Source organism: Opisthocomus hoazin, chromosome 10 (genome assembly GCF_030867145.1).
Source record: "Opisthocomus hoazin isolate bOpiHoa1 chromosome 10, bOpiHoa1.hap1, whole genome shotgun sequence".
Classification (NCBI taxonomy): domain Eukaryota; kingdom Metazoa; phylum Chordata; class Aves; order Opisthocomiformes; family Opisthocomidae; genus Opisthocomus; species Opisthocomus hoazin.
The window spans coordinates 13,288,258-13,311,568 of NC_134423.1; the positions used below are offsets into that span (position 1 = coordinate 13,288,258).

Here is a 23,311-nt window from a genome sequence, read left to right on the forward strand (position 1 = left end):
GGCAGTCCCTTTTCATAAGGACTAGTAAGAAAAGGAATCTGATGGGCAGCCCAATGATGACCACCCGGGGCCAGTCACTAAACACAAGGTAACAGCTGCTGTAGATGAGCTGTTGACTGAACACCAACTCTCGCACCCTAAAAAGAGAAGGCAACAAAAAGCCTCCCGCTGTCCCATCTCCTTTACTGTTTGTTTTGTCAACTGAGATGACAATCACTCACAACACAGAACTGAATCAGAGAATTATCAGCTGCCTCAGCCAACGCACCATGGCACGGAGTTGTCAAACTCCTGCAAATTTTTTGTCGTAAGTCTTAGAGCTAACATTTCTACAATTTCTAAAAAACTCCAGAAAAAAATCCCTTTCATTAAACTGGGAAACCTCCCTTTTGACTTGCTACACCACCCCTGTGGCAGGATGAAACAAAGCACGCTCTCTCCCACTGCTCCCAGCACAGGCTACCTTGGGAGGAGCATGGGTAGAGATCTGAGGGTAACTCATCCTGGAGAAGGCACAAAAAGAGGCTGAGGCCAGAAGCTGTGCCACAGAGGAATTCAGAACATACACCAGTGCCAGTGACTAGCTCCAGGCCAGTTACTGGTCTGCTGGACCTGAATTGTTCAGGGCACAGGGCCGGGGGGACAGCAGAGACAAGCTTCAGGCAGACATGAGTGGAAATACAACACACAGACCCACAAAGGTTCTGGGCAACAAAGGACAGAGGAACACAGACACCGTGAGGAAGAACCCAGGGGAAGTGAGGGTGAAGCAGTACCACGTACGGAGGAGCGTGCAGGCACGATGCCCACGGACGGGCTTCGGCTCAATGCTGGCAACACGGCGAAGGCCAGGCGCCGAGGCAGGCCCGGCCCACAGCAGCACTGGGGCAGCACTCCCGGCAGACTTCTCGCCCCAGCACTGGCTCGCCGAGGGCCCGGGGCCAGGCGCAGACTCTCCCCAGGAGCCCCGAGGCGCGGCGCTGCCCGTCAGGCAGCCGCTGCCTCCCGCCATTTCCCCTGACGAGGCGGCGCCTCCGCCTCCCGCCCTATTCCCGTAGCTCGGTTACGCAGGCGGCGCAGCCGTACCTCCCTGAGGTACGTAGGTTGCGCTGGGGGAAGAGGCTGCGCCGCTCATGTAGGGCCCGCCTCGATTCCCGAAGCGCCTTTACGACAGCTGGCGCCCGGCGGGGGCGGGGCGCCACGGAGGCGGCGTAAGGAGGCCGCCGCCGCTCGTGTCCCCTCCTCCGACGTGGCGGGGGCGGAGCGGCCGCGCCGCGATGTGGCAGCGGTCGGTGTGCGTGGGCCTGCTGGCCCTGGCACTGGGCTACCTCTGCCTGGTGGGCCCCGAGCTGCCCTCCCCGGCGCTGCGCCGCCTCTCCGCTTCGCTGCTGGGGGGGTTGCGCCGCACCCGCTCCCTCGAGGGCCGCATGGTGGCGGCCTGGCAGGCGGCCATCGTCCGCCCGGCCCGCGGATGGGCGCGCGTCGCCGTCGGGTAGGTGCCGGCAGTGCGCGGCGGGGAGGGGGAAGCGCGCCCCTTCCCCTGCGCCGGCCTCCGTGGCTATCTATCTATATGTCTATGTATCTATCTATATAGGGGGGGTGTATATACCTGGGCCTCCCCTGCGGGGTGCAGCCTCCCTGAGGTGATGTGGCGAGCTCCTGGGCATCGCAGCAGCGGGCGGCCGGTCGGCAGGAGAGGGTCGTCGTCGCGTCCTTACGGAGCACGAGACGGTGCCGTGGTGGGAGACCTCGCGCTGGCACGGCTGGGCCCTCACCGCAGCGCCTGCCCATGCATTAAAACTGCTCTGTTCAGTTTCCAGGCCTGTGGTTCTCCAGACACGGGCGTTTCCCCGAGAGGGTCGATGGCGAGTGCGGCCCCCTGCCCGCAGTGTTCCTTAACCAGAAATGGCTGAGGGGATCAATGGTCCAGAAAAGTCACGTATTGGTGATTTAGGCGTGCTGCGTGGTTCAGAGCCGGTTGGCAAGCGAGTCTTGGGAGGCGTTGTCCCTGGCTGGCTTGCCTGTGAAACAAATTTCTATACAGAGAGTGTCTGAGGGGCTTGGAGCTGCTAGCCTGTCTCCAGGAGGGCGGCAACTGGGGAGCACGGTCTGGCAGTAAACAGGTAGGAGAGACGAGTTTATGAAGTGGGGAAGTGTGCGAAGCCCTCACGATAGGGGAGAACTAACCGACCCAAGGTGGAGAGGCAGAGGAGAGAGATGAAGGGTGGAAGGGAGAGGAGAAGGCAAGAGACGCTGGAGACACCTGTGCGTGCACAGGGAAATCCAACGCCCTTTCTCTTCTCAAACTGGAAAGGTGGTGAGGGGAAAGTTCAGGAATATCACATTGATCTTAAATGCTGGTCTTAAGTCTGACCATTAATCTTGTCATTATATATAGCACTTGACTTTCTCTTTTAAATATAAGGACGTGACAGGATAACTTGACTTTGACTAGAAGATTTGGCCTTCAAGTGCTGGAAGAAGTTGCTCCACCTCGAGATGACTGTGTAGCTGATAGTTTGAGTTAGAGTCCGTCTTGCTGTTGCATCACGGTCGATGCAGACTTCCTCCAGTGAATATATGACAAAATAGGGTTTTTAGTGCCTCATTTAGCCCTCTCTTTTGCCACACCTTCACTGGAAAAGAGCTAGATATCTTCAGTTTGTTCCTTGCTTTCTTCTTTGGTTTAAGACAACTGAATATATACATGTATATACACAAAATATATACACACACCAAACTCAGAGTTCAACAGCAAACGCAGTTCATTAGTAGCATATCCCTGCTGTGAAGGGAGTTTAATACAAGCATGAAGTTTGTTAGCAGAGGAATGGCAGGGAGAAAGAAGACAGACAGTTGGAAGATGATGAGAGGTGTCGCACTTGAAAGAACCGTGACTTGGTTTATGTCCCCTTGCATCTTTAATGATTCATTAAAATGTAAAATTGCTGACCTTTTGCTGCAGTGAGTTTGGGGCTAAAATGGTGCTTGAGCTTATTGTTTCCTTGGTTTTCTTTTCTCTGCTGTGCGAAGGGATTTTTCTCTTCTTGGCGTACGAGACGGTGCACAATAGAGGATTTCAGAGCTGATTACCTCATGTACTGAAAAGCCTCGGGGTTTTCTGTGTCCTTTATTTTGTATGATGCAGCCTTCACGTGTTGCGGCCCAAATCATGCATGAAGGGTCAGCTACTGGGAGGAATGCTAAATGGCTGTGCCTTTCACACTGACATGTGAGCATGTAGTGGCATTTGGAGTGTCATGTGCGTAGACACAGTGCAAGTTGGAGATCCCGCAGAAGTCGTATCGATTGTTTGGATACCTGTCAGGGAGGCGCGGGGCAGAGGAACAGAAATTGCACTTGACAGCAGTTCCAGAAGATGCTTTAGTAATTGCTGTTACCATCTCAGTAAATATTTGGTATATATTGCTATCTCTCTGAAACCGAGCAGTAGAAACAAGGGCATGTGTTCATAAACTTTATTCCTGGGGGCCTGGTTCCGGCCCAGAAACTTTCCTGTTCTCTAGTCTGAATCAGACTGTGTTTAAATTGATGTAATTGATAAGAAATGGGGACTGGAAGATTTGAGCCCCAGGTTAGACTTCACATAAAGTCTAGATCTGCTGAAATGGTTCTTATCACTTCCTAACTACTGCAGGATTTTTCTCCCGTGTCCACTGCTAGCGAGAAGGCAGCATGCTGTTTCTGGAAATTTGGGATGGTCCTTTTGAAATTGCAGTTTTCAGATACTTCAACTGACAAATTGCTCTCTCAATTCATTATAAACAGAACCAGCAGAATGTTAGAAATCCCTCTCTATGGTACTGGAGCGCAATAAAAGCACATCAAGAGGAGAACACTTCAGTAGACAATTTCAGGAAATTCATGTGCCTTTGTGGTTTTTTCATTTGGTTGGTTGTTTTCCCCCTTAGCATGAGGGCTGCAAGCAGCAAACATCACTGGCTGGGAAGTGATCTCATTGTATTGTCTCTCAAGCGCCCTAAGGTACGTGTGGTTTTCCCAGCATGCGTTTTCCTTCTCTCATCCAGCGTCAACGCCTGCGTAGACGTGGTTCTGTCTGGTGTGAAGTTGTTAGAAGCACTCGGTCTTGAACCTGGGGATGGAAAAAATCATGCAGTCTTGAACTCCAGACAGGACCTGAAAGAAGCATTCACTCACTTCATGGAAAAAGGGGCAGCTGCCGAGCGCTTCTTCAGCGACGCCGAGTCTTTCCAACACATTGCGCGGACAGCCTCCGAGTACCCTGGTGCGCAAGTACGTCTTTCACCTGAAGATAAGCTTTGAGAAGAGTGTTTCTTACTTTCTACATCACTGGTGACTTTCGTTCTCTCTCTAGTGAGAGTGCAGATCGTTTAGGAAGGAATCTTATGGCATAGCTTGAGCATGTAACGGACTTTCCATGGAACTCTGCACCTGCTGCACACAGTAGGGTTTTAAGTGGTCTGTCCCCTGCTTACTTTCCCCAGACTGAAATGTCGGTCTGAGATGCCTCTGAGAATACTGCTCTGTGGGAGCCAGAGGGGGCTGATGCTGTGAAAGGGGCTCTAACATCTTGTAATGAGCAGAAGTGAGGAAACAGGTCCAAGGCTTAGGAGCTGTAAGCACTCCGATCAGTGTCAGCTACTTCGCACAGGATTTAAATTCTCTCTAGAAGTAGGGGTTATGAAAAGAAATAAGTAATTTTTTTTGAAGACTCCCTTTCCAAAAGCAAAGTTTTGTTGCTCTGATTTATACTGGGTGTTCTGAATCTAATGTGGTACCTTGCTTGGCAGTTAGCTAATTTCTACAAACTGTTTAATGCCACCTTCTATGCGGTTCGCCAGCTGCTTCTGAAAATGAGGAAGAGCTCTAAATGCCTTTTATTGGTCAAGACTCTTTTCTGTCAGCTCTGACTGCCTGTGATCCTCGTGAAAATGTATATTCTTTGGTTTCAAAGCTCACATCAGAGTTTTCCTACTTGAAAGTTTGACCTTTCTTACCTGAAGAAAGTTTCCTGGTTCCGCTCACTTCATGTGGACACCTGTAGCAGGTTGAACCTTGATTTCAAAGTGGAGGAGGTATTACTGCAGTTTTTAAGTGCTTGCTTGTCAGCCTGGCTAAAAAAACCGCAAGTTACCAACTGCTATAGCAAAGTTGCACAGAGGTAGGGTCTGTAAGTTATGAATTAATTGATTTGTACAGGGTTGCGAGTTACCTGACAGCAAACACTTGGATTAAGAAAAAGTCAGAGAACACTTAACTTGTTGATATCAGAGAACTGTAAAACTGTTTTGCCTCCAATAAGCTTTATTAATTTCTGTAATGCTAGACCCTTTTCTAAAAAGCTAAAATCTCTAGCCTATACTGAGGACGGGGCATGTGTACAGCTATCACAGCAAGGGAATGCCCATACCTGCCTCTCTTTGTCTTACAGCTTTACGTAGGAGGAAATGCTGCTCTCATTGGTCAGAAGCTGGCAACAAATCCAGACCTGAAGGTACGCGTTCCAAAAATTTCATGCTATTCGCTTGTCGTTGAGGCTTGTCAATTTTGAGGATCATGCAGTTATTTCTTAAGTTATGGCGGAACATGTGATTGGCCTTGCAAGTTGAAAAGCGTAGCTGATTTTTAAAAATTTAATTTTTTGTTTTAAATAAATTGTCTAGGTGATGCTTAAATGCTCTGAAATGCCGGCAAGGGACATGCCAGGGAAACCATTGTTTTTCCTTGTTTTCTAGATCCTCCTTTGTGGCCCAGTTGGTCCTAAACTCCATGAACTACTTGATGACAATGTGGTTGTGCCACCTGAATCCATGCAGGAAAGAGATGAATTCCACCTTATCTTGGAGTATCAAGCAGGTACCTTGCCAAAGGCTGGATGCTAGATGGGAACCCTGAACATCACTAAGATAGTCCTGCTTTTAAAGTTGGGTTTTTTTGAATCGGTTAACTCCAAAAGGACTGTGTAAGTTATCAGTATTGGCAGTGGTCACTGGGCTAATCTGGTAATTCTGTGCGCTTCAGGGAGCTGTGGTAGGTGAACAGACATCTAAAAGTCTTTTGAAACTTTTTTCCTTTGTAATACAGTTACTGTAAATACTGACTCATGCTGCTATCTTGACATCCCTTTAGTTCTGCATTCCTGTATGCTATAACCTATAAAAACCAAGTGGACTTTTCATTTTGTTGTGATGCAAAGGCTAAGCAGACCTGCTGTGCTTAATTCTAAAGCTGTATGAACACGCAAATAGTGCAGTAATGTTCTCTGAAAACAGAAAGGTACCATTTAACCACATGCAGGTGAAGTTCAGGGTAAGCCTAATGTAATGGCTAAAACAAATCTCCATGTATTTTCTCGCTGTTCTCAGCCTGACCCATTCCACTGGTCCTGTCTCAAAATAGAGCCTCAGAAGGAGTTACATTGGTGTGACAGAACAGGGAGTATTTGGCAAGGAGGAAGGAAAAAAACACCTAATTAAACTTTTTCACCAGCAAAACTAATGGGGAGCAGCACCCAAAGCATGCGCTCTGATGGACTTCTCACTGAAACAAGCTTACTGTAACTGACACGTGCTGTTACCAGTAGCACTTATATAATTACACTAATCTCTAAGTAAATCTTCATTCTTCTTGCTCCGGGAAGCATCCTGGTTAGATGATACATTAGTATATGATGGCTCCTTTTCTCAGCATCTCTGTTCTCAGGTGAGAGCTGCCCTCCTGACGCAAAGCTGGGGATCTTTGTCCTAGACAGAACTTTGCCATAAGACTTAAAAGGAGGCAGCACTGATGGCTGTTGATGCGGTTCTAGTGCCTTTTACACAAATGCTGGTCGTATTCTCCAAACTATAACCAGTATACGGTCTGGGAGGGCCAAGTAAAGAAGTATGCAGGCTGGTTCTAACGTGGAGATTCTGCCTATAATAGCCCCAAAAATGCTTGTGTCTCAGGAGCTTTCTGTTCAAGCTGCCGTTTGTGACCTGTGTTTATTTATTCCCTTGTATTTCTTTCTGTCCAGTTATCATAACTGGCACAAGGAACTGCCTGCTGCCTGAGCAGAGATGCGCCGACAGATGGGCAGAACTGGCAGAGGGCTGGCCGGTTAGACTGTGGCTTCTGTAATTTGTGTCCTCTCTAGGCTCACTGTCGGTATCTTGAGATGGAGGCCATTTCATTTGTGATCTTACCCAGGAATAAAACAGTTCATGTATACAGCACTGATCCAGCTCTGTTCTGCAGATCCTTTGTGGGAGCTGCGCAGTAAGGAACAGTAAGACCCACGAGAGTTGTTGAGGGAGTATCTTCACGATACAGCTTGTGTCAGGCTAACAAGTGGTTGTTGCCAGAGGGGGAGGGCCTCCCCTCTCTTTGCCTGTTCTGCACACTCCAGCTGTTTAGCTTGAGCTAGCTGCGACACTCGCCTAATTGCGTGATCAACTAATCTAACTGATTAAAACATCACAAAGCTTGCAAAACCAAACAAGTATTGAATTTTCCTTCTGACCAGACAAGCACCTAACTGAGGTAGAGGGGTTGACTGAAGAGAATGAATGAGAAAAAGAGCCAGACTTCTCTTGTGGCTGGCAGTGGCTGTTAATTTGGCACAGTCGCATTGCGAAACCATACCGCGGGGCTCCAGCAGAATATCCCAAAACAATCTCCAGACACGTGGTGTGACTTGTTTCTCTTCGGAATTAACTTGCTTCTATTTATTGCACGCTAGGTGAAGAGTGGGGACAAGTGAAAGCACCCAATGCCAACCGCTTTATCTTCTCCCACGACCTGTCAAATGGCGCCTTAAATATGCTGGAAGTGTTTGTGTCCAGCTTGGATGAATTTCAGCCAGATCTTGTGGTACTTTCAGGACTTCACATGATGGAAGGCCAGAGCAAGGAGATGCGACAGAGACGACTTATGGAGGTAAGATACCTGAATACCAGTGTCTTCTTAATTTCCATTCCAACAAATACTTCCTGGCAAAGTCTTGGTTTCCCAGGTTTGAACTTGTAATTAGGCTGCGTCTTCAGATCTCCCACAAATCTTTTCAGCATTGCATGATAAAAGAAGGATGTGAACTGTAGGAATGGCAAAAGTCTAATCCTGTGACACGAATGTTTCTTGGATCCAGTGGGTTGTCTAGGAAAGAAAAGGTATGGTCTGGTTGTCTGGCTGGAGTATGTTGACATAGTTACGGGAGCTTATCCAGTGGCTAGATTACTGTTTTGGTTTCGGCTGCCGCCGGCAACAAAAGCGCCACGCGGCCGCCCCTCCCCCCGCCGGCGTGCGGAGGAGAATGAAAAGAAAGAGGCAGAAACTGGTCGGTCGGGATAAGGGCAGTTTAACAGAACAGCAAACAGAGGGAAAACAGGAACAACAACGATACAGATAAGGAGAAAACACAACCACGAACCGTACAACAGCCGCTCTCCCGAAACCGGACCGGCGCTGCGCCCGCCCAAGCCGCGAGAGCCTTCCCGCCGCACCGCCCCCCCCCCACCGGAACCCAGCGTGACGTCACATGGTATGGAATACCGGGCTCTGTTTGGCCAGGTGGGGTCAGCCCCCACCCCCCGGCTGTGCCCCTTCCTGGAGTCCGGTGAAAATTAACCCTGTTCTGGCCAAACCCAGGACATTATCCACCCCTTATTCCATACCATCTACGTCATGCCCAGGTCCCCCATTGTCCGGTTGATCACCACCACTTCTCCTGTCTCCAGATATCATTCCTTTAGTCTATGGATCATCACTCTAAAGTGTCCATTGAGTTCATTTAATCCATGACTTCAGGCTCCATCTGTCGTAATGATCTTCCGTGGCAGGGGAGGTGATGTGTGGTGATGGGCGGTCACTTGCTGCATCTGGAGCTCACGGCTGATGTATCTGGTGCGGCCCGTGCCCACAGTCTGCAGGAGATGTTGATCTTGATGAAGTTGCTGGATGCCAGTTGTTGAAAACCAGGTCCAGTTCCATCATCGCTGTGCTCTGCTAGGTTTTCATTGAAAAAGTCCATCCTTCTTTAATCTGGACGATTCTTACTATGCTACTACTGGTACAAAATATAACAATTATAACAGTGATAACAGACAGTGACAGGGTTATTTAACAACTAACTTTATACAATTTATTTATGGACTATTCTCGCCCAAAATTAAATCCCCATGAGGTACACATCGGACTTCCCCATCCTTCCGCATTACCCACCAGGTACACCCAGGTCCTTGAGCAAAAACAATCCCCCGGACGGGCTTGCCTTTGCCCGAGGCAGGACTAACCCAAACCGTCTTCCCTAACATGTTCCGCATGTGCACTACAGGGACTTTATCCCCTTCTACTGGGCGCTGAGGTTTTGACTGGGCAGGACCAGCCCGGTTGGTGGACCCTCTGGTGTTAACCAACCAGGTGGCCTTTGCTAAATGGGTGTCCCAATTTTTGAAAGTCCCACCCCCCATTGCCCTCAAAGTGGTTTTTAGCAGCCCATTGTAACGTTCGATCTTTCCAGAGGCTGGTGCATGGTAGGGGATGTGATACACCCACTCAATACCGTGTTCTTTGGCCCAGGTGTCTATGAGGCTGTTGCGAAAGTGAGTCCCGTTGTCCGACTCGATTCTTTCGGGAGTGCCATGCTGCCACAGGACTTGTTTTTCCAGGCCCAGGATGGTATTCCGGGCAGTGGCATGGGGCACAGGGTAGGTTTCCAGCCATCCGGTGGTGGCCTCCACCATTGTGAGCACATAGCGCTTGCCTTGGCGGGTTTGTGGCAGTGTGATGTAGTCAATCTGCCAAGCCTCCCCGTATTTATATTTTAGCCATCGTCCTCCATACCACTGAGGCTTTACCCGCTTGGCTTGCTTGATTGCAGCGCATGTTTCACATTCATGGATAACCTGTGCGATAGTGTCCATGGTCAAGTCCACCCCTCGGTCACGAGCCCATCTGTATGTCGCGTCTCTTCCTTGGTGGCCCGAGGTGTCATGGGCCCACCGAGCTATAAAGAGTTCACCCTTATGTTGCCAGTCCAGATCCACCTGAGCCACTTCAATCTTAGCAGCCTGATCTACCTGGTGGTTGTTTTGATGTTCTTCAGTGGCCCGACTCTTAGGGACGTGGGCGTCCACGTGACGGACTTTTACAGCCAACTGCTCTAGCCGGGCAGCAATATCTTGCCACAATGGGGCAGCCCAGATAGGTTTGCCTCTGCGCTGCCAGTTGTTCTTCTTCCATTGCTGCAGCCACCCCCACAAGGCATTGGCCACCATCCAAGAGTCGGTGTAAAGATAGAGCACTGGCCACTTCTCTCGACTGGCAATGTCTAAAGCCAGCTGGATGGCTTTCACCTCTGCAAACTGGCTGGACTCACCTTCTCCCTCAGCAGTTTCCGCGACTTGTCGTGTAGGGCTCCATACAGCAGCCTTCCACCTCCGCTGCTTCCCCACAATGCGACAGGACCCATCCGTGAACAGGGCATACTGTTTCTTATCTTCTGGCAGCTGGTTATACAGTGGGGCCTCTTCCGCACGTGTCACCTCCTCCTCTGGCGATGCTCCAAAATCTTTGCCTTCTGGCCAGTCCATGATGACCTCCAGAATTCCTGGGCGACTGGGGTTTCCCATTCGGGCGCGCTGGGTGATCAGAGCGACCCACTTACTCCACGTAGCATCGGTGGCATGATGCGTAGAAGGGACCCTCTCTTTGAACATCCAGCCCAGGACCGGCAATCGTGGAGCTAGGAGGAGCTGTGCTTCAGTGCCGACCACTTCTGAAGCAGCTCGAACGCCTTCATATGCTGCCAGAATCTCTTTTTCAGTGGGAGTATAGCGGGCCTCGGATCCTTTGTATCCCCGGCTCCAGAACCCCAGGGGTCGACCTCGAGTCTCCCCTGGTGCTTTCTGCCAGAGACTCCAGGTTGGGCCATTCTCCCCGGCTGCGGTGTAGAGCACGTTTTTAACATCTTGCCCTGACCGGACTGGACCAAGGGCTACGGCATGAACTATCTCCCGTTTAATCTGTTCAAATGCCTGTCGTTGCTCAGGGCCCCATTCAAAATCATTCTTCTTCCGGGTCACGTGGTACAGAGGACTTACAATCTGGCTGTAATTTGGGATGTGCATCCTCCAAAAACCCACAACACCCAGGAAGGCCTGTGCTTCCTTTTTGCTGGTGGGTGGAGACATAGCTGCTATTTTGTTGATAACATCCATTGGGATTTGACGGCGCCCATCCTGCCATTTTATTCCCAAAAACTGGATCTCTTGCGCAGGTCCCTTGACTTTACTTCGCTTAATGGCGAAACCGGCTTTCAGAAGGATTTGAACTATTTTCTCCCCTTTCTCAAAAACTTCCTCCGCTGTGTCGCCCCATATAATGATGTCATCGATGTACTGCAGATGTTCTGGGGCTTCACCCTTTTCCAGTGCAGTCTGGATTAGTCCATGGCAAATGGTGGGACTGTGTTTCCACCCCTGGGGCAGTCGATTCCAGGTGTACTGGATGCCCCTCCAGGTGAAAGCAAACTGTGGCCTGCACTCTGCTGCCAAAGGGATGGAGAAGAATGCATTAGCGATGTCAATTGTCGCATACCACTTGGCTGCCTTTGACTCCAGCTGATATTGAAGTTCTAGCATGTCTGGCACAGCAGCACTCAGCGGTGGTGTGACTTCATTCAGGCCACGGTAGTCTATTGTCAGTCTCCACTCTCCAGTAGATTTTCTCACTGGCCATATGGGACTATTAAAGGGTGAGCGAGTTTTACTGATCACTCCTTGACTCTCCAGCTGGCGGATCAGCTGATGAATGGGGAGAAGGGAGTCTCGGTTGGTACGATACTGTCGCCGGTGCACCGTTGTGGTTGCGATGGGTACCTGTTGTTCTTCAACCCTCAGCAACCCCACAACGGAAGGATCCTCCGAGAGACCAGGCAAAATGGACAGCTGTTTAATTTCTTCCGTCTCCACAGCAGCTATGCCAAAAGCCCACCGATACCCCTTTGGGTCCTTGAAATAGCCTCTCCTAAGATAGTCTATCCCAAGGATGCACGGAGCCTCGGGGCCAGTTACAATGGGGTGCTTCTGCCAGTCCTGCCCAGTGAGGCTCACTTCAGCCTCCAGTAGACTCAGCTCTTGGGACCCCCCTGTCACTCCCGAAATGCAAATGGACTCTGACCCTTTGAACTCTGATGGCATTAAAGTACACTGTGCACCAGTGTCCACTAGAGCTTGATACTCTTGTGGATCTGACGTGCCAGGCCACCGAATCCACACCGTCCAATAGACACGGTTGTCCCTTTCCTCCACCTGGCTGGAGGCAGGGCCCCTCTAATCCTCGTCAGAGAAATTGCTGCTCACCTGCTGTAAAAATGACTTGGAGGTCCCCTCCAGAGGATCAGAATCAAGGTCAAACTTTCTACCTGGTCTGGAGAGCTGGCTTTTAGAAACTGGAGCGGCACTTTTCCTAACAGAATCCCCTTTGGTGATTGTTTTACCTCGCAACTCACGTACTCGGGCCTCTAGACTTGAGGTGGGTTTTCCATCCCACTTCCTCATGTCCTCTCCGTGGTCACGCAAGTAGAACCACAGGGTGCCCCGTGGTGTGTAGCCTCTGTACTCTCTCTCCTGAGCAGAGAAACGCTTGCCCCTAATAGCTGAGATGCGGGCCCGCACAGGTGGGGAGTAGGACATATTCTCTTTGATTTGCCGCACCTCCCGGGCCAGTTTCTCCACAGCTGAGACAAGAGAGGAAGAGAGACTTTCCTCATATTGGCGGAGTCTGACAGCCACCTCGTCCACTGTTGGTGTGTCTTTACCTTTCCAGTTTACAACTGCCAGTGAGTTGGCATGCGAGGAGGGTGCACTCCGCACAAACTTCCTCCACATGGATTGTGAGCACTGGAGTTCATCTGGGTCTGTAGGTACCTGCTCATCGTCTGTGTCACAGTAAACCAGCTCCCGCACAGCCAATTCCCTCAAGTACTGAATACCCCTCTCCATATTGGTCCACTTGCCAGGATAGCATACAAAATCGTCACTGAAGGGGTACCTCTCCCTCACACCTGACAGAAGTCTCCTCCAGAGGCTGAGGACTTGTTCCTTTTTCCCAATGGCCTTGTCAATGCCCCCATCCCTGGCCAGGGATCCCAGCTGCTTGGCTTCCTTGCCCTCTAACTCCAAGCTGCTGGCCCCGTTATCCCAGCACCGCAGCAGCCAGGTGGCAATGTGCTCGCCTGGGTGGCGGCTGAAATCTTTCCGCATGTCTCTCAGCTCGCCCAGGGACAGGGACCGGGTGATGATCTCTGTCTCTATCTCCCGCGATGACCCTGGCTCATCGTCATCCCTCCCGGAGCGATCTGCTCTCTTTGCATCTTTCTTTAGTTTTACGGGGGCGACTGCTACTGGCACAGGTTGGTCATTGGGCTCAGCTGCGATGCCTGCAGCTGGAGCTGGAGCAGCTGCTGTGCCCGCCGGGGAAACCGAGGCAGACCCTGCAGCTGTGGCAGCAGCAGTGCCAGTCTGGGGGGCTGTGACTGCCTGCTGGGCTGGAGGGGCTGCAGGGCCGGCTGGGGGGGCAGCGCCAGTTGCAGCGCCTGCCGCTTCGCTTCCCCCCCTTTCCCCTTTAGGGCACTGAACAGTGTTGAACAGGGCTCGGTAGGCATGGGCCAGACCCCAGCACATTGTGGTGATTTGTGTCTCTCTGGAATTCCCAGGGTGGCAGCACACTTTTTTCAGATATTTTACCAGATTGTCCGGATTCTGTATTTGTTCAGGGGTGAGTTTAAAACACACCGCAGGTGCCCACTGCTCTAGACATCTGCCCATGCTGTCCCACACACCCAGCCACTCACAGCTATCCGGCCCCGGGGCAGGTCTCTGCACGATGTTCTTAACGACTTGCTTAACCCTAAACAAAACCTGCAACCCATTCAGGAGGCAGAACAAAAGGAGAGTGCTGGCCTGAGCATCCCATGGGTACTCAAAATTCTCAAAAGCAGTTAGGACCAGCCTGAGGGAGAGAGGGGGGGCGAAAGAGTGGGGGAAGGTATCCCCTTCGGTTTTCCCCACAGATTGGGTTTGATTACTAACAAAATCTAAGACATAGGACCCGAGGTACGGAAATGACCGCAGTGCCGCATGCAAACACAAGCCTAGTTTCATACACAGTGATGCTATCATGTCATAAGTCGACATCATACAGTATAGCAAAATCATAATCCTGATCCTTTTCCCCGCGATGATGAACAGCACCACAGGGAACAAGTACAGCAAGTACGGATTCAAAAACCACAGCCATCTGATGAAAGACAGAAACATTTTTACCGGCGAGTATTTTAACACAGAAAAATGCGTATAACAAAATTTAACAAAATGTAAGAAAGCAGTTTTAACACCCGCTGCTCAGCCCTGCCGTTATCCGTGCCCCACGTCTGGGCGCCAATTTAATGTTTTGGTTTCGGCTGCCGCCGGCAACAAAAGCGCCACGCGGCCGCCCCTCCCCCCGCCGGCGTGCGGAGGAGAATGAAAAGAAAGAGGCAGAAACTGGTCGGTCGGGATAAGGGCAGTTTAACAGAACAGCAAACAGAGGGAAAACAGGAACAACAACGATACAGATAAGGAGAAAACACAACCACGAACCGTACAACAGCCGCTCTCCCGAAACCGGACCGGCGCTGCGCCCGCCCAAGCCGCGAGAGCCTTCCCGCCGCACCGCCCCCCCCCCACCGGAACCCAGCGTGACGTCACATGGTATGGAATACCCGGCTCTGTTTGGCCAGGTGGGGTCAGCCCCCACCCCCCGGCTGTGACCCTTCCTGGAGTCCGGTGAAAATTAACCCTGTTCTGGCCAAACCCAGGACAATTACGCTTTTTCTATCCCAGATGCTAAGACGATTGCGGTTATAATCAAGACTTCCATTCTTTAAGCAGCATCTGTGTTAGATAATCCAAGAGGCAGCCTTCTCATCTGAGTCCAGAAGAGCTACACCAAGTTTTCCGTTTATTTACAGATCATTGCCTGTCTTGCAGCTGAGTGCCCTTCCTGATGCACTGCAGTAGCCTTTTTTTTTTTTCTTCTCTTTTCCTTTTTCTCTGTTCTAGAATCAGCTGTTCTACAGCTGCGTCAGATTTGTGAGGTTTCTGAATTAGTCCATTAGAAAAGTGCTGAGTTGGGTGCAGATTAGGGTTAGATACAGCTTTCCTGCTCTGGAATTCTGAAAACTGGAAGTAGTTTTTATTTCTTTCCCATAGCAGTACATTCTGGCACTCATCAGACATCTCATTTGGAATTGTGTTTAAATCCATACACAAGAAGATTAAAGGATGTGTATTGCTGAGTTAAAGCCTCTTTGTTCTTTCTGTTTCTTAATGAATATGTGTTTTAGGGTGGGTTTTTTTTCTCTTTTCCTGTACCCCTGTAGGCTGTGGCCTCCATTTCCGATATCCCCACTGACATTCCCATACACCTGGAGTTGGCCAGTATGACTGATCAGGATTTTATGAGCAACATTATGCATCAGGTAACAAAAATGCAAGGACATGCTTTTTTGTATCAGTTTCCTTTTCTTATGTATCACAATGCGCAGACTGGTAGATGAATATAGAAATGAAAACTTAAAATTAGGGCTATCCATTTGGAGATAAATTGAGACCATGGGTTTAATGTCTGCTATTGCATTCTGAATGCTTCTGTTTCCTCTGCTGAGCTTACCAGTCTCTGTGCAGTGAAGGACAACTGTAATGACTCGTGGCTTAGCAGAGGACAGATTTGTTTTCTTTAGCTCAGGGAGAGTGTTCCATTTAGATAGGTGTCTCTGGGAAGTTTCATTCAGGAGATATCTCACCATGCTCTTGGTTGCTCATCAGACCGTTCTCAGCAAGGAGTAATGATTTTTTGCAGATCTGAGTTTATTCAGCAACTGTATTCAGTAGAAATACCGTGCAACACAGCTGGGCGCTGTTCTCTGCTATGAAGACTTTTTGCAGTCACAGGGGGAAGGTGACCTGGGAGAATACTCACAACTCCACAGATACAAGTAACTTTGGCTGGTTTAGATCTAGCAGGCTTGCAGGTTTCCAGAAAAAACAGGATTTGAATGTGAGCTGAGTTTATAATTTTAAAAACCCTCAGATTTCTTTGCAGAATTTCTTTCCTACAGATCCTATGGCTCCTTGTTTAGCTTGACACAGTGCTCATCCCAGTGTTACAAGTGTTTCATGTGGATTTGATGTTTGGTTACTCTACTGTCAAAGTGTGCATCTAGAAAATTAATTGCACAAAATGAACACGCACCCTTGGCATGAAATGTTTTCTTGGCTAAGTAATGCTTGCAAACGTGTTGAATTGGGGAAGCTTGTGCAGCGACTGTGGCCTGCATCTCTCCAGGAAACTGGGTGTTCCCTTCTGCTGAGCACCCTGGTGACAGAGCCCGTAAGGCAGTATTGTACAAACAGTGAGGAAGACCGAAACCTGATTCACTCTCTGGAGGAAAGTCTGTTGTTCCTGTGTTTCTGTTAGCAGGTCTTTCCCCTGGTGAACTCCATTGGGCTGAACGAGCAGGAGCTGCTGTTCCTCACGCAGTCTGCCTCTGGTCCCCACGCCTCCCTTGCCTCCTGGAGCGGAGTTCCCGACGTGGGTGTAGTCAGTGACATCCTCTTCTGGATCCTGAAGGAGCACGGGAAGACAGCGGAGCAGGCCTCTGACCTCACACGGATCCACTTCCACACCCTGGCCTATCATATCGTGGTCACAGTGGATGGCTACTGGGGCAATCAGGTTGCTGCTGTGGCTGCCGGAGCTAGAGCAGCAGGGACTCAGGCCTGTGCGACTGAAACCATTGATACCAGCAAGGTCTTCCTTAAAGCTCCTTTGGAGTTTGTGACCTCCCAGATAGAGGCACCTTCCAAAATCTCTTTAAATCCAGATGAGCCAGTGGTGCATTGGCACAGAGAAGGCATCTCGTTCCATTTCACTCCTGTTTTGGTGTGTAAAGATCCTGTCCGGACCGTGGGACTTGGGGATGCTATCTCAGCCGAAGGACTGCTATACTCAGAAGTATATGCTCAGTAGAAGACTCAGACCCTCCTTTCTCTCCAGTACTGTACAGTGTCTGAGGAACCATCGTGTTCTCATTAGGATTTCAGCCAGTGATGGTATAGGAAGAGAATTGGAGTGTGGTGTGTTTTCTGGATATAACTGAAAAAGAGCCAAAGAATAATTCCAGGTATAAACTGTCAGATACATTCCAGTCACTTGGCAGTGACTTGAACGCTTCACGTTTAGGTACAGATGGTTTAGTATTTAATGTGAAAATTGGCTTTGCTTTGTCTTAAGCATGCGGGGAGGGAAACGAGTATCAAAATCCCTGTTTGGCCTAGGTTTGCTGTTTCTTACTCTGAATGGGTCTTGTTTGTTGGTGCTGGAAAGTACAGCATCCAGGAGAACTTCCTGTGTGTGGACCCAGGGAGAGCACAGCAGTGCTCAACCCTGTCCTGCCTCTGATAAATCAAAGATAAAAGGCTCTTGCATTATCTCTTCCCAACACACTTGCTACGTGGCAAGAGCAAACCTTCCGCTTGCTCGGCGTGATGATGACATCTTTTACTGATGAAATTACCTCTCAATCCCGGTGCCCCCAGCACTGGAGGGAACCAGAGTCCTGAAATGTGATGCACGCTGTATCTGCTCCTTCAATGCACAGAGAACACCGGACTCGAGGCCGTGTACATTCTTTTGTGTATCCGTTGTCTCTGTGACTAAAGGTAGTCAGCTGAGCCCTAGTAGTCCATGCTTCGTTTTTGGGCAACTAGAAGTGAAGATAATCAGGGTGTGTATTTGGGGAGACAGCTTTGTTTTTTTTTGTCAGGTAGCCCACAAAACATTGCCTGTGTTTGCTGTACGCTAAATACCAAGAATTCCAGCTGGGGAGGGCTTGCAGCTGGTGGCTTCGCTAACAGTGGGTGCTTCTGTCCAGTATTTTACAGAAAAGCGATTGAGTGCTGGAGACTAATTTTTTTTGTTTGAGAAGGGTTGTGTGATCTTCCTCAGTTTCTTTGCCTTCCATCCAGAAGGGCCAAAAGCTGCCACAGCGTTTTCCAGGTATGGCTGAAGTGAGGAGGGCTTTTTTAGGGTTTCATTTTGGGGTTGTTTTTGTTCGACTAGGTCACTGATAGTTTCTTTGTTCTGGACAGCCTTTGAAATTAAAAAAAGTAGCACCATGTGTCCTTGTTCAATACTTCGTTCATATTTTTTCCTCTTCACAGTCACACGCTATGGATTGCATCGTGCCGGCATCTTTTTTGTCTCTTTCCAGCATGGTTTTGTCTCTGTCCACTTCAAGGAACTTCAAATGTATTTGCATAGTTATCAGACATGTTTTTTCAGTCTAACTGGATTAAATGCAACCAGCATGTCTGTGCGAGCCTGCGCTGCAGCAGAATTTGTGGGAGGTCACTTTAGGTCAGTCTTCACATCAGAATGGAGGTGAGGAGAGCCCGTACCGCTTAGTCAGGAGTGATCTGTTTCAGTAACGCTGTCATATTACTGTCAGTGGTGTTCCCCTGTTGGAGAATGCCACCGTGAATGCTCTGTAAGGATAAAAATTGACAGCTGTTGTAACTTGTACTTCCTTAGCACACAATGCTGTCTGTCAATGTATATTTAACTTCTGCTTTCCCTCTGAGCAAAGTCTTCTGTGTTGTACTAGAGGAGAAATACAGCAGTGCTGTTTTCCTGCAGCTTATCCCATCCTGATCTTCCATTGAGTCTCAGCATTTTATCTCAGTGCGGGATCTTCTTAAGAATGAAAAGATTTCTATCCAGATTATTTTTTATTGTTATTATCGGTAAATTGTAACATGGGACTTGGAGTTCTGTTTTAGTCTTCCTACAGAAAAAATAAATTTAAAAAGTCTCCTTTCAGCTGTCTGAAAGGTCTGAGGCCACTGGCAGGGTTACTTTGCAACCCATGATCGTAGCCTGCTGGCACACCACCCCTAGGACCACCAAAGGCCACGCATCCTGCCAGCTGGAGAACTAATCCTTCGCTTACGCTAGGTCCCACTTGCCTGACACCGGGCCAAGCTGTGTGGATTCTCGAGTTGGAAACCAAACAAAACTAAATACACACAAGCTGTCAGCAGCAACGGTCCTGCTGCTGTATTTCCCTTCTTTCTTCCAAAAACATTTGCAGGGATGCGCTGACTGGACTGGCAGCACCTCGTGGCCATTTAAAATCATGTAACTGCACTAACAGAACTTGCCCAAGTTATGCTTGGATTTAACAGGAGTGTTACAGGCCTAAATTATCTTTTTTTTTTAAACTGCTTTTGAATAACTAACTGCTGTAAACAAGTATGAAAAAGGGTTTATTCCTTAGAATTTATCTGAGCCTAAAAGCTAAACTGTAATTATTATTATTAACTCCTTCCTGCTGCCCCTGTGCTTTCTCACCAGGTAGTATTTCTTCTTTGGCCCGTTGTCAGTGCGCTGTGCACGCCTGGCACCGTGAGTCACTTCTCACATGACAGCAGCTCATTGAGGGCTAGACTGCTGCTATGTCTGTCTGTCTGCTTTCACCGGGCACACAGCGCTCGCCGGCTCACTACGTTCGCATCCCAAGGATAATTCTTAACGAGTGTGACCTGTTAATCAGACAGGCCATTGGTATCCCTGATGAAGTTTTGAAACTATCTATATGATAATAAAGCTGACTTGAATGGTGGGCCCCAACAGCCTGTCTTCACTTCGTGTTTCGCATGCTGTGAACATGACGCGCTTAACATCCCTCTGCCTTCCAAACGTAACTACACTAAGGGCTGTGGAGTCTCTGAAGTCCTCTGCCTGCACGCATAGGCTGTCTCACACCTCTGCACAGCTGCAACAGCGGCAGCAAAGAAAAGCTGCTGTGTCTTTAAGAGATCTTGCTGAACAACAGAAATGGAAATAGCTAGTGGGGGGTTTTTGGTCTGTAAAGGGGAAAAAAACTAGTGAAATTTCTAGTGATTGTGCGTCTTGTTGGTTGGGCTGGGTTTTTTGTCACCTGCAAATGTCTTTAGTAGGTGACTTTTAAACAAATTTATCTGATGATTCTAAAAATCCAGATCTCTGTTCACCACAAAGAAACAAAAACGTTGCAAAAGTACCAAAGCTCCAAAACCAGGCTTGAAATGATCTCTGCTTTCCCCTGATCCTCTCTGCCTCTCCAAATGCCGTTCGTTCTCATGTACTACCCATACCTTGCAATCCCCAGCGGCAGATGACTGGAAGCTCAGCTACCCTCAAGCTCCCGAACAGGAGGGTCTCCACTGCAAATGTTTACTCACACATGCTTTGCTGAAGTTGCAACAGATGAGCTCATCACTGTGCCAGTGAGCTAGCGGCTTTAGGTGACAAAAAATTATGCACGTTGGTATTTCCACCTTTGCGTGCCTGTAGGCAGTGCAGCGACATCGCTTTGGGTTTTTTGTCTTACCCTTGATCACAAATGAGCAATGCTTCCTATCTTTTCTGTGTGTTGCATACAGAAGGTCAAGTGGCGGGTTATTTGAGCTGCGTGAATCGCAGGAGGCCAGCAGACTTTGACAGTGTGCGTTCCTTCCATGCTGTGCCCGTGGTGACGTGTGAGTGCCACCTGGCCATGGAAGAGCCAATCCCAAATCCAGCTCTTTCCAGTTTAAAGGCTCTTCACTTCTTCTTTTCCTCTCCCGGGGAGTTTTGCAGCATTGCTAAGGAATACGTGGTTTTCTTTGCTCCTGTGTTTCTTGGTTATCTCCTGTTGTGGTATGTGAGATCTGGTTAAGTTTGCTCTTCTCTCATTAGTTCCTTTTTACAGAAATGGTGCCAAAATTTTCTTCCTTAGCCTTTGTGCATTGCCTCTAGCAAAGACCTCATCCGCTGCTATGACCTGTGTTGGGTGTTGCTTTAGAGCCCGACTCCACTTCCCAGCTGCTGGAATGCAGAGCCTGGATAGCAGCAGAGCGATCGATCCATCCCCAAAACCTCATGGAAAACTGTCAGCAGTGTGTACGTATTTGCCATCAATTGTCTTCTGCCCAAGTTTATTTTAAGACTAGTTAGCCTAAGGTAGGGGTTGCTTTTTGTAGTCACCTCTGTGGTACACCTCCCAACCACAGTAACAGAAATGAAAAGTAGATTTATTTTTTTTTAAACTGTGAAGTTCCACTGATGCTACTTGTGGTTGGCTTTTGTTTTAATTCTGTAATCATGTACTGAATTATCAGGAATTATGTGCCACAGGGTGACCTTTCCAGCCATGTCCTGAGGAAAAAAAGTTAAAATGACTACTGGGACAGTTTTTGTGAGAATGGTACAAGGCAACATAACTCTTTCTGGTTACCCTAAAAGTTGTTTAAACCTCTGTGCTGTTGGGCTCTTTTCTGGAGCTTGTGGCTCAGGTGAGAGCTGATGCTGGCATCGGTGAGCGAGCAGCTCTGCTGTTGCTGCGCGGCGACTTGGCCCTGGCTGCTGACGCACGTGCTCGGAGCAACCTATTCTGAAGCAGTGCTGGCACGTGCTTCTGTCACAGGGTGTGCTGCACTGCTATTCCTGGTGTTAGGAAACTCATCCAGCTTTGGAGTACATTTGGAAGAACAGTAGAAAAATGGAGGAAAACACTGAATTTACGTTTTTGTGGCTTTAGTTAGATTGTTCTTATGTCCTGTGTTAAATCAATATTTGAATATGAATGTTTGTTTCAAGCCATATTAATTACGCTTTTCTCTAGTGCAATTAATGTTTTGGTCAAAGCATCCCGTTAAGTTTTAAAAAAACCGACACATCTACAGACTCACTGGTTACAACCAGCTAAAACAGACACCACAACAAAGACTGTCTCACAGTCTTCACTCAAGCACTAATGAGGTGACTAGAGAGAGAGAAATGAGAATATTAAAGGTTGTCTTTGCTCTTTGTTTTTGAAGTTTGAGTGGTAAGGGGCAGAGAAAACCTATTTGCAACAAGTCCTTTTGCGTAGCGTAGCCCTTGGCCTGCTCTCATCACTCTTGTCTGCTTTCTGCTTCAGCAGTGCTGAGTCTGATTAAACTCTTCAGTAAAACTTGATCATAGAGCCAGAAACGCTCGTTCTCCTGTCTGTTCAGGGGTGTCAGTTGCTAAGTTCTCTTCCCTAACAGATGGAGCAGTTTCTTGCATAGTATCTCAGCCGAGCAGGCTGAATTCTCAGGGAGTTACTGATCCAGGCTCTTGTGGGAGGATGTTCTCTCAGCAAGGGAAGCAAATGCAGGTTGGAAATAGCATGCATGGCCATTACCTTCTGTGCCAGAAGCTCGGGAAGGTGTCTGTTCCAAACAGCTCGCTGTTGCTTTGAAAACTAAGCCTGTTACCAGCCTTTGTGAGAAGATCGCAGAGCAGCGGAAGAATACAGATGCTGGCAGCTAAGGGGGAATGTTCTCATTAAAATGCAAGTGGGGGAAACAAAAGCATACCCTGAAATCCTCCCCTGTGAATTTCTCAGGAAAGCTGCTCCTTAGTGCAGCCTGAGTAAAACTGGGTTCAAATCTCACCTGTATCCTGCATTAAAAAACACCGATGTTTTGTGCAGCTTGGTTTGAGAGAGTGGTAAAGCATTCCTTGTAGCAGAACTGGGTCTTCTATTAAATAAAACAGCCTTGGCAGATGAACTGCTTGATAATATGTGCTTTTTTTGTAGCGCATTTATGTGTGGAGCTGCTTGTTTAGTAAAGTTTGGGGTTTTTTTATTCAGCATCGAGCCTTGTCTGTCCCTGTAGAAGAGGCTTTGCCACTTCCCAGTGGGGAAGTCTAAATTTTTAACATCTTGCCCAAGAACAGGATGTTGAGTAGGACCCAAGGTCCACCTTGCTCAGCAGTCCCTGTCAGTGACCACAGCTGGGCAAGATCGCGTACAGGAGCACGGCAGGTAAGCACCAACACTGCCATATCGTAAACCAGCATCCAGTTATCTCAGGGACCTCAAAACCAGAGTTGTGTGGGTTCAATACACGTTGCTGGATAGAGAGATGGTTACTCTTGGCTGAAATAAGGTCTTGCTGCCCAGGTGTTCTGTTTGAGTTTCTTTCCTGTGAGGAAGTCAAGCTGCAGTCTGCCTTGTAAGCAGCATGATTTAACCTGGTTAATGATATACATGCTTCTAAAATGGGGGAGGAAAAAAGTCCTAAAGCAGATGGTTTCTGCTTCCCTAGAAATTAGCTCATTATTCTTTTCCATCTTAAAATTTCAATTATGGGGGAAAAAAGAGAAGATCAGAATTATGGCTGATGCCAGGAACAGGTTTTGGAACATAAGGCATGACTGCCAAAATTCTTAAATGCTG

The 23,311-nt window shown here is 48.7% G+C and overlaps 1 protein-coding gene across 2 annotated transcripts; it reads left to right on the forward strand.

The window, feature by feature from the left end:
• The first annotated feature begins 1,262 nt into the window (after positions 1-1,262).
• On the forward strand, positions 1,263-22,636 carry ADPGK (ADP dependent glucokinase). Of its 2 annotated transcripts, none has more exons than XM_075432235.1 (7): positions 1,263-1,492; positions 4,050-4,275; positions 5,435-5,497; positions 5,739-5,859; positions 7,724-7,920; positions 15,404-15,502; positions 16,501-22,636. In XM_075432235.1, the coding sequence occupies exons 1-7, from the start codon at positions 1,278-1,280 to the stop codon at positions 17,050-17,052; spliced, it is 1,473 nt and encodes a 490-aa protein (XP_075288350.1). In that variant the 5' UTR covers positions 1,263-1,277; the 3' UTR covers positions 17,053-22,636. The 2 variants fall into 2 exon arrangements, with proteins under 2 accessions (XP_075288350.1, XP_075288351.1); XM_075432236.1 differs by having other exon boundaries at positions 16,504-22,636.
• The last annotated feature ends 675 nt before the right edge of the window (positions 22,637-23,311 follow it).